The 16,720-nt window shown below is 39.7% G+C and overlaps 1 protein-coding gene across 1 annotated transcript in view; it reads right to left on the minus strand.

Moving 5' to 3' along the window:
- Window positions 1-16,720, minus strand: part of LMBRD1 (LMBR1 domain containing 1) — a 413,956-nt gene that overhangs the window by 81,113 nt on the left and 316,123 nt on the right. Inside the window, exons 12-13 of the mRNA XM_082251576.1 lie at window positions 16,171-16,275; window positions 10,408-10,557 (exon numbers count right to left, since the gene is read on the minus strand). Coding sequence (XP_082107702.1) covers window positions 10,408-10,557; window positions 16,171-16,275 — 255 coding nt within the window. The remainder of the gene's footprint in view (window positions 1-10,407; window positions 10,558-16,170; window positions 16,276-16,720) is intronic.

Genomic DNA, 16,720 nt, shown 5'->3' on the forward strand with positions numbered 1-16,720 from the left:
GAGAGACGCAAGACCCAACACTCTGGATGAGCTCAAGGCCGCTATCGAAGCATCCTGGGCCTCCATAACACCTCAGCAGTGCCACAGGCTGATTGCCTCCATGCCACGCCGCATTGAAGCAGCCATTTCTGCAAAAAGGATTCCCAACCAAGTATTGAGTGCATAACTGAACATAATTATTTGAAGATTGACTTTTTTGTATTAAAAACACTTTTTTTTATTGGTCGGATGAAATATGCTAATTTTGTGAGATAGGAATTTTGTTCTTTCATGAGCTGTATGCCAAAAATCATCAATATTAAAACAATAAAAGGATTGCACTACTTCAGTTGTGTGTAATGAATCTAAAATATATGAAAGTCTAATGTTTATCAGTACATTACAGAAAATAATGAACTTTATCACAATATGCTAATTTTTTGAGAAGGACCTGTACTTAAGATTTATACCTCAAATGAAATACTTAAAAGGTCACTCCATCCAAAAAGCTATATTTTAGTTACATAGGGATAATAAGTGGAGGCTGGTGGTCAGAGTCACCTGCTGGCTATTGCTTCACCAAAGAAAAATAAAATCTGCTGCTATAGTTCCTGGATCTGTCCCCCCCCCCCCCCCAACAGAGAGCTCAAAGTCCTCATGTTGTATTATTTAGGATAGTAAATAAAAGAAAAATCCAAAATGGAGACTGTGACTGTTGCGGCAAGTGTGCAGGCCTCAGGAGTCAAGAGCAGAAATCTAACTACTGATACAGAAGATGCAGTTAGGTGGTTTTATATTTTAACATGATATAATGTATTGCCCGGATTTGTGAGTATTCTATGCTCCTTAAAGCGGAGTTCCACCCTAAAAGTTATTTTTTCACCGTCCGCTAGCTTAGATGAACCTGAAAAATAATTGGATAATTACATTTTTATTTTTTTCACTTACCTTGTTTTTAATGAAAATATACTTACCTTTCTTCGTCTTCCTCCCTCTGCGGACACGGTCCGCGCTGTCACTTCCTCCTCGCATTGACTCCTGGGAGATGAGCGTAATCGATCCCAGGAGTCAATGCGCCTGCACCGGCCCTGCTCTTCAATTCCGGGATAGGCGCATCATTCCCTTCTGAACAGCTTCTGGGCATGCTCAGAAGCTGTGCAGGGATGACGCGCCTGCACTGGCAGTGACGAGCAGGGCATTCTGGGACTCCCGACGTCACCGAAGAGGACGCTCTTGCTTCAGCTGCCCACACCTGAGATGGCAGCGCTGGACAAGACTTTTTCAAGGTAAGTATTTCTTGTAAAAAGTAGGTGGAACAGGGGACAGTTCAGAGGATATTGTTGCTTAAATGCACTAGCCCTGACTGTCCCAGGGGGGTATTTTTAGGTAAAACATTTTTTCAGGGTGGAACATTGCTTTAAGAACAGAAGCACTATTTGCCAACAGATCAAAAAAGAACTGTTTATCAAAGGAAAGGAGAATACGTGTAAATCCTCTCATTTACAGAGCATATGTTTGAAGCAAAAAAACAAAAAACAAAACACCTGCTAGTGACTCAAGGTAAAAACAAAGTCGCAGCTTTTCACTTCTACTATGATGCTGTTAAACTTGGCCTAGCCATCACCACGAAAGGTGTAAACAGTGATCCTAAAGATATGTCAAAGCCATTGGAGAGATTTACCATTCAGTATGCTCACATCAATTAAATGTGGTGAGAAATATCCTCCAGTGACTAAAAATGCTTACTTTCACATAATTCTTGGTGGATTCATTCAGGTTACTTAAAGAAGTATAGCCAGAGCTTCTCCTGTAGATCACAGCAGTGTAGTTAATTCTGCACTTCTGTGACCCGTTTTCAGCAGACTGATGCCCGCTGTCAGCTGACATAACAGAACAAGTCCAGGCCCAGGAAAGACTGCGACCATATGGTCAGGATCCGTCCACATGCCTGGACAGCACCAAGATCAGCCTCTCAGCCAGACGCTGAGAGCTTATGCTGGCTGCTCCTGCCCCCTCCAAAGCCCAGCCCTCCAGTGAGTGGGGGGGGGGAGAGCAGACAGCAGTGACTAACAGTCACCCGCTCTCTGCTCAGGGAGCCCTGAGAACCAAGCGATCCGTGTTTGATCACTCGGTTCTCAGTCTTAGAGATGGCAGGGGACAGATCCAGCATAAAATAATACATTCTAAAAATATAATAATATTATATTATTCAAAGTGTGTAATATAATCCAAATAGTAACAGCCTCAAAAAGCCATACAAATTAACCAGAAGCATTGATCTGAGAAGGCTGGGCAACAGATGGCAACAAAAATAATTATTGTTACTGCTAATAAAGCAAGCTAAGGGGAACATGCACAGGGTGTGTGTTCACCATAGTAATAATTGCTCATTACTGCATGCGGTTGTCAATGCACATTGCCAGTTTGCTAAACTATGTATATTCTAGCTTTCAGGAAAGTGTCACTGTATGTTGACCCCTGTATACATCACAAGAAAAGAATCTCTGTGAAGACATCCAAAGCTTTGAAATATTCATATGGTGAAAACAAGAATTCAATGTACACTTGGCTTACTTTATCCTCGATCTATAATCAGAGTATGTTTATGATACCTGCAATTCTTATATGAACAAGTGACTTCTACAGTGACATATAGACAGTACATTCTTCTGTAAGGTTGCACTGAACCTTACTGCGCCTACTGGAAGCTAAGTGCACTCAGCATTACAGAAGAAGTAATGCAGAGGATCATAGCTAAAGTGTAAGTAAGTAAGCCATAACAATTAACCATTATTTGCTCCTTTTTGGTCTATTAAAGCGGAAGTTTAACTAAAAAAACCCCACGTATTGAATAAATCACATCATTACCCATAACTAGGTATGTCCCACATTGTGCAGGCAGTTGGATCCTGGAGAAATCGTCATTGAAGGGATGCTTGTCCTTCAGGTCTTCAGGCAAAAGAGCAGTACAAATGGTCTGAGGGGGATAAACTTGCTTCTTCCGCTTCCTCCATTGAGAAAAGTACTTTAGTTGATTACACTGCCTGTAACACGATCTGTGAATGAGGGAGAGTTTGATCAGGATTCTCCCCTCCATTCACAGATCATGATACAGACAGTGTAATCAGTGAAAGAACTTTTCTCAATGGAGGAGGAGGAAGAGGAAGAAGCAGGTATGTCTCTCTCAGACCATATGTACTGCTCTTCTGCCTAGAGATCTGAAGGACAGGCATCTGAGAAAAGGGAGGCCAGAAAGATTTAAATCACTAGGGAAAAAGAGATCAAGGAAAACCTTCTTTCTGCTTATGGCAAACTGATTACATCATCTCTGCCAAAGAAAAATTACTGAATGGAGCTCAAAGACTGCTTTTACTCAAAGACCAGCTTGCACGTAAAGCGGAGTTCCACCCAAAAGTGGATCTTCCACTTTAGGTAGTCCCAACCCCCTGACATGCCACATTTGGCATGTCATTTTTTTTTGGGGGGGGGTACCTAGTTTGACAGGTACCGCTCCCACTTCCGCTCGGAGCGCCGCGGCGACCTGAGCGGAAGTTCTCCTCTCCCCCTCCCTCCCTGCAATCTTCTAGGACAAGTCAGAGGTCCCAGAAGATTGCCGGCCAATCAAGACGCGCAGCACAACTCGCGCATGCGCAGTGCGTACCTGGCTGTGAAGCCGCAAGCTGTCACAGCCGGGTGCCCACACCAGTGATGCCGGCGCCGCCAAAAACAGAGGGAGAGGATCGAGGCTTCGGGCGGCCGCATCGCTGGACTGTGGGACAGGTGAGTGTGTGTTTATTAAAAGTCAGCAGCTACACTTTTTGTAGCTGCTGACTTTTAATAAACACAGAAAAGGCTGGAACTCCGCTTTAAAAACCAGAAGGTTTTACCCCCTTAATGACCAGGTCATTTTTTGCAATTTGGCACTGCAATGCTGTAGTCAAACAAAATTTTAGTCCTTTTCCCCCCAAAAATAGAGCTTTCTTTTGGTGGTATTTGATCATCACTGGGATTTTTATTTCTTGCGGTTTAAACGAAAAAAAGACCAACAATTTTGAGAAAAAAATTACATTTTCTACTTTATCTTAAAAAATGTCCAACTGATTCAATTGTTGTCATACATTTAGGCCAAAATGTATTCAGCTACATGTCTTTGATAAAAAAATCATCTAAAAAAAAGTATATTTATTGGTTTGCGCAAAAGTTATAGTGTCTTCAAAGTACGACAAATGTACTGGAAATTACGCAGATTTTACTTTCTGACTGCCTATTCATTTCTTGAAGTGCCAAAATGATAGGGCAGTACAACCCCCCCCCCCCCTCCCCAAATTACCCCTTTTTGAAAAGTAGACACCCCAAGGAATTTGCTGAGAGGCATGTTGAGCCCACTGAACATGTATTTGTTTTTGTCACACGTGTCTGAAAATGGACAAAAAAAATATATATATACTTTTTTTACATAAAGTTGTCATTGAAATGATATATTGCTCACACATGCCATAGATATATGTGGAATTACACCCAAAATACATTCTTCTGCGTCTCTTGAGTATGGGGATACCCCAATGTGAGAAACTTTTTGGCAGTTAAGCCGTGTACAGGACCCCGAAAACCAATCACCACCTTCAGGGTTTCTAAGGGCGTAAATTGTTGATTTCACTCCTCACTACCTATCACAGTTTCGAAGGCCATGAAATGCCAAGATAGCACAAAACCCCCCTAAATTACCCCTTTTTGGAAAGTAGACAGCCTAAGCTATTTGCTGAGAGGCATGTTGAGTATTTTGAAGACCTCTCTTTTTGTCACAAAGTTTGAAAATTAAAAAAAAATAAAAATACATTTTTCTGTCCTTTCGTCAATTTCCAAAGCAAATGAGAGCTGCAAAATACTCACCATGCCTCCTAGCAAATATCTTGGGGTGTCCACTTTCTGAAAAGGGGTCTTTTGGGGGTTTTGTGCTATCTTGGCATTACACTAGATCTTATCTAAATAAAATCAATGCTTCAACAATATTCCATAAAGTGCTATACATAAATAATATATAATCAATTCATCAAATTAAAGTGCAGTGCATAAATAAATAGTCCTTTAGTGCTTGCAAAGTGACAGCGCATAAATTGGTAGATAGTCCTTCCGTGCTTTCAAAGTGACAGTGCACGATACATATGCAGGTGAATGCAGTGTCACTCAGTGCTCCCCTTCTGGATCCCTACTCACCAACAATAAGATATAAACCAGCATATATTCTCCTCCTCCTCCTTTCGTTCATGGGCTCAGTTATGCAGTTAGGATAAATAATATTCACATAATGTAGTATGCGGTTAGGATATCACTCCTTTTTCTACCATTACCAGGCTCTCAGCAACATATAATTGTATAAATGGGAAAAGAATTCTCATAGTGTAAAACCATTTCATTTATTTAAAACATAAAAATGAATGCACTGACAAAAATAAAAGCAATATCAGGCAGTGATAGTTGTGGTGGATGCTGCCGTGGCGTGCGTTCCAACCATCAGAAATAACGTCATATGCGTTTTGTCCCTCCCACTGAGCGTCTTCAGAAGCTGGGGTAACCTATTTGATGGATTATATATTATTTATGTACCGCACTTCATGGAATATTGTTGAAGTATTGCTTTTATTTAGATATGATCTGATGTAAGCAGCGCTGATTTTAACCATTATACCATCAGTTCAAGAGGTCAATACCTTTGTAATCAGCAGCAGCTCTTTATACTTAGTTGTAATTGTATTCACACTGAGAATTTTTTTCCTTAGCGCGGGTACACACTTATAATGGACTCAACATGCCTCTCAGCAAATAGCTTGGGGTGTCTACTTTCCAAAAAGGTGTCATTTGGGGGTGTTTGAACTGTCCTGGCATTTTATGCCCAATATTAAAAGCTTATGCCACACATCACCCACTTGAAGAACAAGCCTTTTCTAAAACTTTTTGTTGACATGAATTTTTTTTTTTTTAGTAGAAAATTACTTTGAACCCCCCAAACATTGTATATTTTTTTTAAAAGTTGAGGCTCTACAGAATAAAATGGTGGGTGTTGCAATTTTTTTTTGTCACACAGTATTTACGCAGAGATTTTTCAAACACAATTTTTTTGGGAAAAAAAAGCACTTTTTTGAAACTTAATGCACAAATACACAATATATTGCCCAATTGTTTGGTAAAGTATAAAATATGATCTTATGCTGAGTACAGAGATAACAAACATGACATGCAGTGGCGACAAACGACGTACATTTTTTAAAAGCTTTTAAAACCCTTTACAGGTTACAACTTTAGATTTACAAAAGAGGTCTACTGCTAGAATTATTGCCCTTGATCTGACGTTCACGGTGATACCTCACATGTATGGTGCAATTGCTGTTTACATATGACATATTTCTTTTTTATTTTATTTTTACACCGTCCCTTTCATTTTTTTTTTTTTAATCACTTCTATTGTTATCACAGGGAATGTAAACATCCCCTATGATAGCAATTAGTAGTGACAGGTACTCTTTTTTAAAATAATTGGGGTCTATTAGACTCTAGATCTCTCCTCTGCCCTTAAAGCATTTGACCACACCAAGATCAGTGTGATAAGATGCTTTCCAAATTTAAAAACGGTGCGTTTTATACCTGACAAAAATTAAGTGATAAAATGCTCATAGCTTCTGGTATCTTTGGCCATAGAGATGATTTGAGTCATTCTGCATTGGGCATATATTGTAAGGTTTTTTTTTTTCATGCAGCCTGTGGGCTAAACGAAAAAAGAGAACCTAACAGACTCCTCCATTCACATCGATCGATGTGGATGAAGAAATCTTTGCCAGAAAGTGTGTGGTATTCCCCACCATTAGATCTCCCAGCATTCACCCACTTCTAATGATGGGCATACATGCAATGTTCTTTTTTGTCGTTCAGCCCATGAACGAAAAAAAAAAAAACCTTCCCAGGTTTCTCCATTCACATTGATCGATATAGATAAGGAAATCTCTGCCAAGAAAAGTGTAAAAAAAAATATTACGAAGCATAGGGGAGATCCACCCTCTGTGTCTACCCCATCCCCTAAACTTCGCCATATATGCGTTTTTTTTTTAACTGCGCTGGTGAAATCACCTCCTACAGTGCTGTAATCATTGATTTACGTATATGCTGAAAGCAAACGCTGTTGTAGTCAGGATAAACAAATCAGTGCTGCAGCTGATGGACATGCCTGCAAAGCAAACAATGGTTAACAATAAAACACAGTAACAATAAAATATTACAATATAATTGTATACAGTACATTAAAACAGTAGAATGGCAGCATCTGCTAAGCAAACTATGGTCAACAATGAAAACCAGTAACAATAAAAGATTACAGTAGTGCAATATATTATAAAGTATGGTAAAACAGTAAGAACAGAAAATTAACTCAAAAGAACAACTATTTTTGGCTTTTTTATTTTTTAACTTTTTTTTTTTTTTTTACACTTTTTTCGGAACTGTAAAATATATTTAAATGTTCCGGGCTAGGGTCTCTCAAACTGCGATAGCCATATATCATCTTTCGATACCCTGTATGAAAGTGTGCCCTAGACTGTCGTGCTGTTCCCTATACTAATACTCCATTAGCGTGTGGTAGCGACGGAAACAGCCCCTGATGCAGAGACCAGGTTGGCCCGGACAGGAGGGACAAAAAAAAGCGACTGTCACGCCAATATCCGCGTTTTCTACAGACACAACATCTTCTTTGGGGTGCTCTTGGTAGAGGTACCAGGGAGGACATCTGGAAAATGCCTCTCATGCAGCCAGCTCAATGCATCTGGATTATTAATTTGAGCCACAGCACCTTCTGGATACAGAAGGGCTGTGATGATCTCTTCCTGGAATTTTAGGAAGGATCCACTTCTTCCTGACATTTTGTATAGCGCACAAGCATTCAGCAGAGCCAATTGGAATAAGTATACAGACACTTTTTTGTACCAGTGTCTGGTCTTACGGGCAATTAAGTACAGCGCTATCATCTTGTCATTGAAGTCCACCCCTACCATGTTAAGGTTGTAGTCTTGGACACAGTGTGGCTTCTCAACACCAGTCGCTGTTGTAATTTGGATTGTCTTATCTGCGTGAATGGCAGACAGAACAAAAACATTCCGTGTGTCCTTCCACTTCACTGTAGGCAATTTATTACACTTCATGCAGTCTCTCAACCCCGTCTAAGTCGGGCATCTACAAGCCTTTGGGGGAAGTCCCGGCGATTAGGTCGCACGGTGCCACATGCGTAAATTCCAGAAGCAAAAAGGTGACTAAAAAGTGGCACACCTGTGTAATAATCGTCCATGCATAAATGGTACCCCTTTTCGAAAAAGGGTGACACCAAGTCCCAAACAATCTTGCCGCTGCTCCCTATGTATAAAAGACTGTACATTTTTGGTTGAAGTGATTTACGAGGGGCCGAACTTTGTTGAGCTGGTCATATTTTGGGTCACCTCGAGGATGACAGACAGAGTTAATTGTCATTGAAATGCATGAACCGCAAGGTTTGCTCGTATCTAGTCCTGGCCATGGCAGCAGAGAACACGGGCATATGATGAATTGGGTCATTGGACCAATATGACTGCAACTCACTCTTTTTAGAAATGCCCATGATGAGGGATAGGCCCAGAAAGGTTCTAATATCAGAAACAGTGATACCATTCCATACACATTTTCTGGCAAGGGTCAAATTTGGGTTTGCAGTAATAAATTGATTGGAATATAAATTGCTTTGGTCCACAATAGATCTGTACAGATCTTCAGTGAAAAACTGCTCATAAAAACCAAGGGGAGTAAAATCAGCTTTTTCCACCTAAATTCTGGGTTGGCCAGTGAATGGGGGGGGGGGGGGGAGTACGGGTGCTGCAGAAGTGGTGGGCTTCCAATCAGGACTTGCAAGCGCATCAGGAAGGACACTATGGGCTCTACGAGCCTGTCTTTGAATTCTTGGTGGCTGTGGGACACTATTTGTGCTAGCCTCCGCACCAGCTTGAACTGCACTAATGGGACTCGTCAAAGATATTGATCCGTTCAGACACTATACTAGTAATGGAGATGTTCAGTGTGTGTCACTGACAATAATAGGGCTAAAATGTATTACTGAATATGTGGCGAGCAATCTGACACTATCCTGGATTGACACTAACACTAACTGATGTCACCCGTAACACTAACTGATGTCACCCGTGACACTAATACAGTGATCAGAAAAAAGATCTGTAGGCTGTAATGACATTGTGACAGGGCAGTGAAGGGTTAACTGGGGGTGATCAGGGGGTAAAAACTTTATTGAGAATATATGGTGGGTATCCAAAATCTATCTGGGACTGACACTAACTGCTGTCATCAGTGACACTAATACAGTTATCAGTAAAAAAAAAAAAAAACTGTACACTATATATAGTGATACTGTGACAGGGAGTGAAAGGGGGGTGATCAGGGGGTGAAATATGTGCCTATGTGTACTGGTGTTAGTGTAGTGCTTGTGTACTCACTGTCTGATGCTATCTCCTCGCTCGCTGGAACCAAAAAGGACACCAGGAAGGGAGATTACATCATTTCCTGTGCCTGTGTAATGTAAACATTCTGTGATTCGCCAGAACCGATCAGCAGGTCTACGCCATAAATCATTGGCCTTGACCTGACAAGTGATCGGTTCTGGAACTAATCCGATTACCGCCGGGTACGTTGATTTGAGCAGCCGAGTCACCTTGCCACAGTAAATGTGCGGCGAGTGGTTGGCAACTGGTTAAATCATACTTTCTGGACTGGGACTTTCTGGAAAAAATACACTGTTACTGCTTATTGTGGCATGTCAGGAATGTATTTATACAGACTTGTAAAGTTACTGAAAGGTAAATCTTTCAGTCTCACTCTTCTTACGTCGTTCTTCAAAGTAAATTATATATAAATAAAAATGGTGAATCAAAAGGTTTGAAAATATTCATACATTCACACATCCTCATAATGGATGTAAACTGAGGTATAGAGTACCTCCACAGGAGTGACAAAGGAAGCTAATAGTTACTCAATCTGTTAGCATCAACCTCACACGCGTATGCTCAGTAGGGAAGCGGCTGTGAAGCTGCAAGGCTTCACCACCGCTTTCCTTTAGTGGAGATGGCGGTGGTAGCACCCGATTAAAAAAGGTCCTGGGTGAAGACACTGCTGGATTCCTGGACAGGTAAGTGTCCTAATATTAAAAGTTAGCAGCTAAAGTATTAAGTATTTGTAGCTGCTGACTTTGATTTTTTTCTGCAGGAGCCTGGAGCTGCTCTTTAAGTAAAAAAAAAAAAGATTCCTGTGTGGTATAGGTATGTGTCAATGTTAATTGATCTTAAATTAAATGTGGCCCAAAGAAGGATGCAAGCAGAAATTTTTTTTGATTACAAGGTCAAAGCATCTTACCTGTACTGGATATTTCTGGCTTCCATACATAACATATTGAGGTGCCAAACTGTAAATCATGTAGTTTGTGTGCAGGACAATCAACAAGAGGATCATACAGAGGAACAAAAGAGCTTGAGGTCTTGTTCGTCCTCTTCTTATCTTGTACAGCTATTAACATGAAACAAGACTGTTAAAATGAAGACTATTTGTTTAAACATGTAGTAATTGCTTGGCTACGATTTTCTTTCTACATTTAATTCTTTAAAGGTCATTTTCTAAAACAGTGGGAATAAATGAACATGATAGAATCTTATTATTCTCCTTTAGAATATTGTATAGTATTAGGCATATTGCTCTGTCAATTTATAAAATAAGAAGGCTGCTGCATACAGAAAAATATGCTTTCTCGTGAATAATAATGTATGTGTGTTATGAAGTAGGACGTTTTTAATTATTTACAAAAAAAAAAAACACAACAAAAATGCAAGGATATGCAGTTAGTTTCATTTTTTTAATCAACTGTAATATTAATCTATTTCAAGCAAGCTAATGTTGATGGATAACCATTGCTGATGCTCTAAGCTACTAGAGTCCTTGCTACTTGAAGAAACCTCCTAGAGACAATGAACCATATTGCAACAGACTTAATTTTTCCCGTTTTCATACATAGGGCTGGAGTGGAGAGGGAAAACAGAACACTGTAGACCATGTAACTACTCCTTGCACAGTATATTATTCTTAAAATATTATTATTATACAGGATTTATACAGCGCCAACAGTTTGTGCAGCGCTTTACAATGAGAGGGCAGACAGTACAGTTAAAGTACAATTCAATACAGGAGGAATCAGAAGGTCCTGCTAGTTTACTAATCCCTCCTTACTTACAAGTACAATTTTTAAAGTTTAAAACAAAAATTTTGATATTATGGGGGTTATTTTTACATTTTTAACCTTTTACTTTGGCATTTTGCAATTCATTTGAAGAAATAAAAAGCAAAATAATAAATTAAGAGATCATGCAAAATGTATAATATTGGGGGGTCTTCAAAAAGTTTCTGCATATATATATATATATATATATATATATATATATATATATATATATATATATATATATATATATATATATATATATATTACAGTTATAAAAAAAAAAGTGCAGAAACTTTTTGAGGAACCCTCGTGTACTGCTCAGTAATAACAATTTTATCTTAGTTGTTCCAAATATTATCATAAAAGATAAAAAAAAATAAAAATAGGACAAGAAAAACTTCATACTGAAAAAGACTTTCAGTAATAAGACATTGGAGATGAATTCCTAAAGAAGATACAGTTAATTTTGCAAAATGAATGTTCACGGAGTTTAAAGCTCAGTTCACATTGGTGGGATGCGGGAACCCTACAAATCCACTGCGGGTTCCCCATCGCACCCGACTTGCAGGCAGTTCACACAGCCATATGCGAACCGTTGGGAGTGTCAATACAAAGTTAATGACATCCCCAGATCAGTTCGAATTTCACAGTGCGAACTGTCAATTCGGACAGGAATCGGATTCACACCCATGAGACCTGATTCTGGTGCGACCAAAAAAAAGTGTCCTGTACGAGTTTGGTCTGAATGCGATGAGAATTCAGCCATACAATTTGTATGGCTGAATTTGCATCGCACATCGCATGTGATTTGCATAGCAGTGAGGCGCGAATCAAATGCGATGTCTGACATCGCTACAGTTTGAACCGGCCCTAAATCGGAACTTTACCCATAACAACTTGGCAACAAATAATGTTTTTTTAACAAGGAACACAGTACATTCCACATTAATATTTATGCTACCAAAATGAGTGTGTGCTGTAAATTGCCTCCAGCATTGTTCCTGTTTCTGCTTCCCAGATGCTGCCATTCTGATAAGGCCAGAGCCCCTGAACAGCAGTAAATCTTTAGGATGTCAGCAAATAGGCCTCTACATTTCAGGCACTGTGCCGAAAAAATCTAGAGAAACTGAGCATGTGCAGAGAAGGGTGAAGCGGTGTATCGCTGGATTTTAAACAGTATAGGCATTAATTTTTATTGCTTTACATAGCTGTACCTGCAAAAGGGGCCAGCCTAAAGTGATCTAGCAGGACTCGATTTTCTGACTAAAGTTCCACTTTAAGAAGTTGTAGCTGGGTTCACTTCAATCCTCTAGTAATTAGCAGGAACAAAAATGGAATTTTGCTATACTGGCAAATTCCATATATTGGAGTATAGTACAGAAGACGGATTCAGTAGTTAGACTACGGGTTATATTTTGCTACTTTCAGATGATCGGACACTGGCAAAGCACTGCAGGGAACATCTGATTAATCCAACCCACTCCTTGAGACTCCTGTTTTGTAGCCATAAATAAGGAGCTCTCACCTTACATTTATGACCCACAGTATATGTAATGTCATAAAAAGCTTGTGTTCATTTAGATGGGATTCTAGTTTTCATTGCATGGAGTGCCTGATCCCTTTAAGTCAAATTCTCTTGCTTTCAATCACCTTTCTTTTACCTCCGTTCTAGCCAATGCCCCCTAATACACACAGCACAATGCCCTAGCCCTCTTAGCACACAGCACAGGTTGTGGAGCTCACAAATTGTGTAAAAGCTGGAAACATTTGCATTAAGAACAGGAAGATGTGTGTTGAGAATGATGGTAAGATCCACTACCAGAACAGACCATTTTTTTTTTTTTTATAAAAGTCTTTTCTATAGGATTTAAAATGAGCATAGAGTTTTGGAGGAATGACTTCTATGTCAGGATTTTGTCAATCCTCATGCAAAGCAATTGTTTGTACAGAGAAAAGGTCTTTTTAGATTTTGCCAGCCATTAAAGTGGTTCTAAAAGGCAAGGTTTGTTTTTTACCTCAATGTATTAGGTAAAAAACCTCAATGTGCAGTCCCCCCCTTTATACCCTTTACCCGAGCCCAATCTTGATCCAGAGCTGTGACTAAGAGCACTCCCTCCTCATTGGTTCAGAGACACCAGTGGAAGCCATTCAGCCTTCATTTGTGTTTCATAAAAAGCTGAAAATTCCTCTCCAGGATCTTCTTTTGCATCCATCACACCCTTTTTAAATACTTCCTTCAAGAGGTTATGAAGATCAGTACTGTTATTAAGAGCCGGCAGTTGGCTCTCTTGTAATAGCAATTGTAGTGACTAACTAGCAGTTTGATTGCTATCACAAGCACCCCCCATCCCACCAGGAGGATCAAGAGACCATCTGGAATGTCCGTCGGCTGGCCAGACAGTCAAACAAAGCTTGGATTGGCTTTGATCGGCATTCGGTTATAGTAATACAGAAGCGATGACATGACACCACTTCTGATTTACCAGGATGGCAACGGCGCCATTTTTTTGAAAAATCAAAAGCATTCAAAAACACTGATCTTAGTGTTTTGAATGGTTTTAAGGGCAGAGGTGGAATTAGGAGAATTAGACCCCTGATCTCTCCATAAAGAGTACATGTCACATGCCTATTGCTGTCACAAGGATGTTTACATTCCTTGTGACAGAAATAAACAGACCTCTTGTGTAAATCTAAAGTGGTAACCTGTAAAGGCTTTTAAAGCATTGCCTATGTATAGTTAAATTTATATTGTTGGTCACCGTTGCACAGGCGCGTGCAATTTTAAAATATGTTTGATATCTATTTACCCAGCGTAACAGCGAATTTTACAAAAAAAGTGGGTTAAGTTTTGTGTTTTATTTGCATTCAAATTTAAAGAAAAGTGTATTTTTTTCCCAAAAATTGTGCTTGATAAACCACTGCGCAAATACCGTGCGACATAAAAAATTGCAAAACCCATCAACATTTTTTTCTAGGGCCTTGCTCGAGCAGGGGACCAGCTATTCCCTTTAGAGTTTTGCGGGTTTTAAATTGGCTCTGTGTACTACCTGAGTGCTATTAGGCCATGTTTTCCTTTCTGCTTGGTCTCCCCCATTATGCGTGCAAGTGAGCGACTTTCCTGTGGGTCACTCACAAAATGGATTTTGGCTTAAAGGTTGTTTGTGTGTGTGGGAAGGGAGCTGCTGTAACTTGGATACTGACTGATGTGCTGGACAAGCAGGCAGCAAAGAGCAGATATGCTTCTTGCATTCTCTGTGGAAATGACAGGGGAAAGGTCATCAGCTGGGAGGCGTTTTCAACTAGGTCAACACCCAAGGAGCAAATGTGAAATGTGAAAAACCTGCCAAATTAAAAAAGGTAAACACATTAAGTGACATGTCACCCACATGTAAAACAGAACAATGTCACAATTTTAGGGCACAGCAGGTTTTCTGAGGGAACCAAACTTCTCCTGTAATGGTGGGCAAATGGTCAAATTGGCCTTCAGGGTCTGCATGCTATTGGTATGAAGTACGGCCCTTGACCTGTATGACATCCTACAGCTAACTACACTTGCTGCACCACGTGCCAAGAGGAGCACCCAGCCCGAGGCAAATTTGACAGGCTGGCCTTGGTCCAGGAAAAGTTCTCAAAATATACATTTAGAGTAAGCAAACTGCTAGTGAGCTCCCAGACAATAAGCAGTTGGATCTTGAAAGAAGTGTAAGTGAAAATAGTGAATAAAAATAAAAAGGACTGGTATAGACATTTCGGAGAAGAGGGTTATAGAGGACACGAGCATAAAAAAACTGGAAGAGTGGGGTTGTAGGAGGGTGCTCTAGTGGCATTCCCAGCAAAGCTTCTGCCATTATCTAATCACGTGAAGGTAGCAGCATATAGCCCATGCCAATAACTGCAGATCCTGTGTCCTGTACTGTACATTTCAAAGTTTACGTTTCACATGTCAAATAGATTCACTCAGCTCAGTGAAAGTACACATTGCTAAAGTCTACACAACTTTGATAAAACTTCACTACACTCTCAATTGTTGCTAGAAAAGAAAGACAAAGGTATAGGTTTGAAGAGGTAGCTAAACATGCATTAAGGTTACTCAATCAGTTCATAAAGCATTATTTCACCATATACACTTTTTCATTCACTTTGTTTTTACAGATATCTACCAAGACTGTAATTTGTGCCACAAATCTAAATAAAAAAAAATAAAAAACAACAACTGAAATCACCTTAGCCTAACTTACTTTATATTACAATCCTTTTGATTGTAAGCTCCATGAGTAGGGCCCTCCTATTCCTTTTGTATTGAACTTTATTGTGATTGTACGGTCCCCCCTCTACATAATAAAGCACTGCGTAAACTGTTGACACCTGTATAATATTAATAATAACTTACTTGAATAAGCCAAATGAATAATAAGTGGCAGTTAAGAAATGACATGTTTTGTCATGGCCCCATGGCAAGTGGCAACTTTATCAACTTGCACTTCTTGATTCTCTACATGAGTAAGCTGCCCAAGACAAGCAGTTGGACAGTAGTGGTTCATAACAGACAGGCTGCTATCTGTCAGCCAGAATCATTGTTTCCGTATTACATGTCTAAACATGCCCCTTTATTACTATAATTTAACAAAGGCCAAATGTTTTCTATAAATAGCACAAAACAATTCACCAACAAGGTTTACTGCACTCAACCTAAAACCTGAACATACTTGGGTGGGAGATTAATTTATTCTTTTAGAACTTACTGCTGCCAAAAGTAACAAAGGTAGACAGAAAAGTACAATGGGTACTTTGTTTTACATTGGATCACATTCTCAAAATATAGCTGGACCAACTGGCACAAAGCAAAGAGGAGTAATTACTGTAACATGTATTTTTCAGTTTGTTTAGAAAATGTGTAAACAATTTACCCTTATCCAAAAGAACCATACTCCCATATGTCGGATGCCAGCCATAGAAGTAAAGACAAAATACATGATAATGACTGTGATCAACACATAGTCTAGCGGGAAAACCTGAAAGAAAAACAATGATGTGAGAGAAAATCTTTCCAAAAAGGTACAGACAATAAAAAACATTTTTTCCCCCCGGTACAAAAGGAAAAGGATAGGACTACCTTCTATTCTGGCAACTAAACCCAAGGAAGCAATCTGTATTATGTGTTCTTACAGGAGCAATGCCTGCTGCAGCAGTTTTAAGCAAAGTTATCACTATCCAACAGCAGTCAGGGGTATCTATCCATCTATCTCTCTATGCTGTGTAGCGAGTTTGCTGGGCTGGCTCAGGGGGTGATGTGCCCAGCTGAAGAAGGTCTGATTACCCCAATCTGTTTAAAACTCCCAGTCTGCCAAGTGAAGATGCCAGTTTTTTCTGTGCATGTCAGACTGGGGACAACCAGATGCTGTGTGGTGAGAGTAAAGTTGGCCATAGTTGGATCCAAATGTGGCTGACCAGATCAGC

The sequence above is a fragment of the Pelophylax lessonae genome (genome assembly GCF_965119305.1).
Source record: "Pelophylax lessonae genome assembly, chromosome: 3".
NCBI lineage: Eukaryota > Metazoa > Chordata > Amphibia > Anura > Ranidae > Pelophylax > Pelophylax lessonae.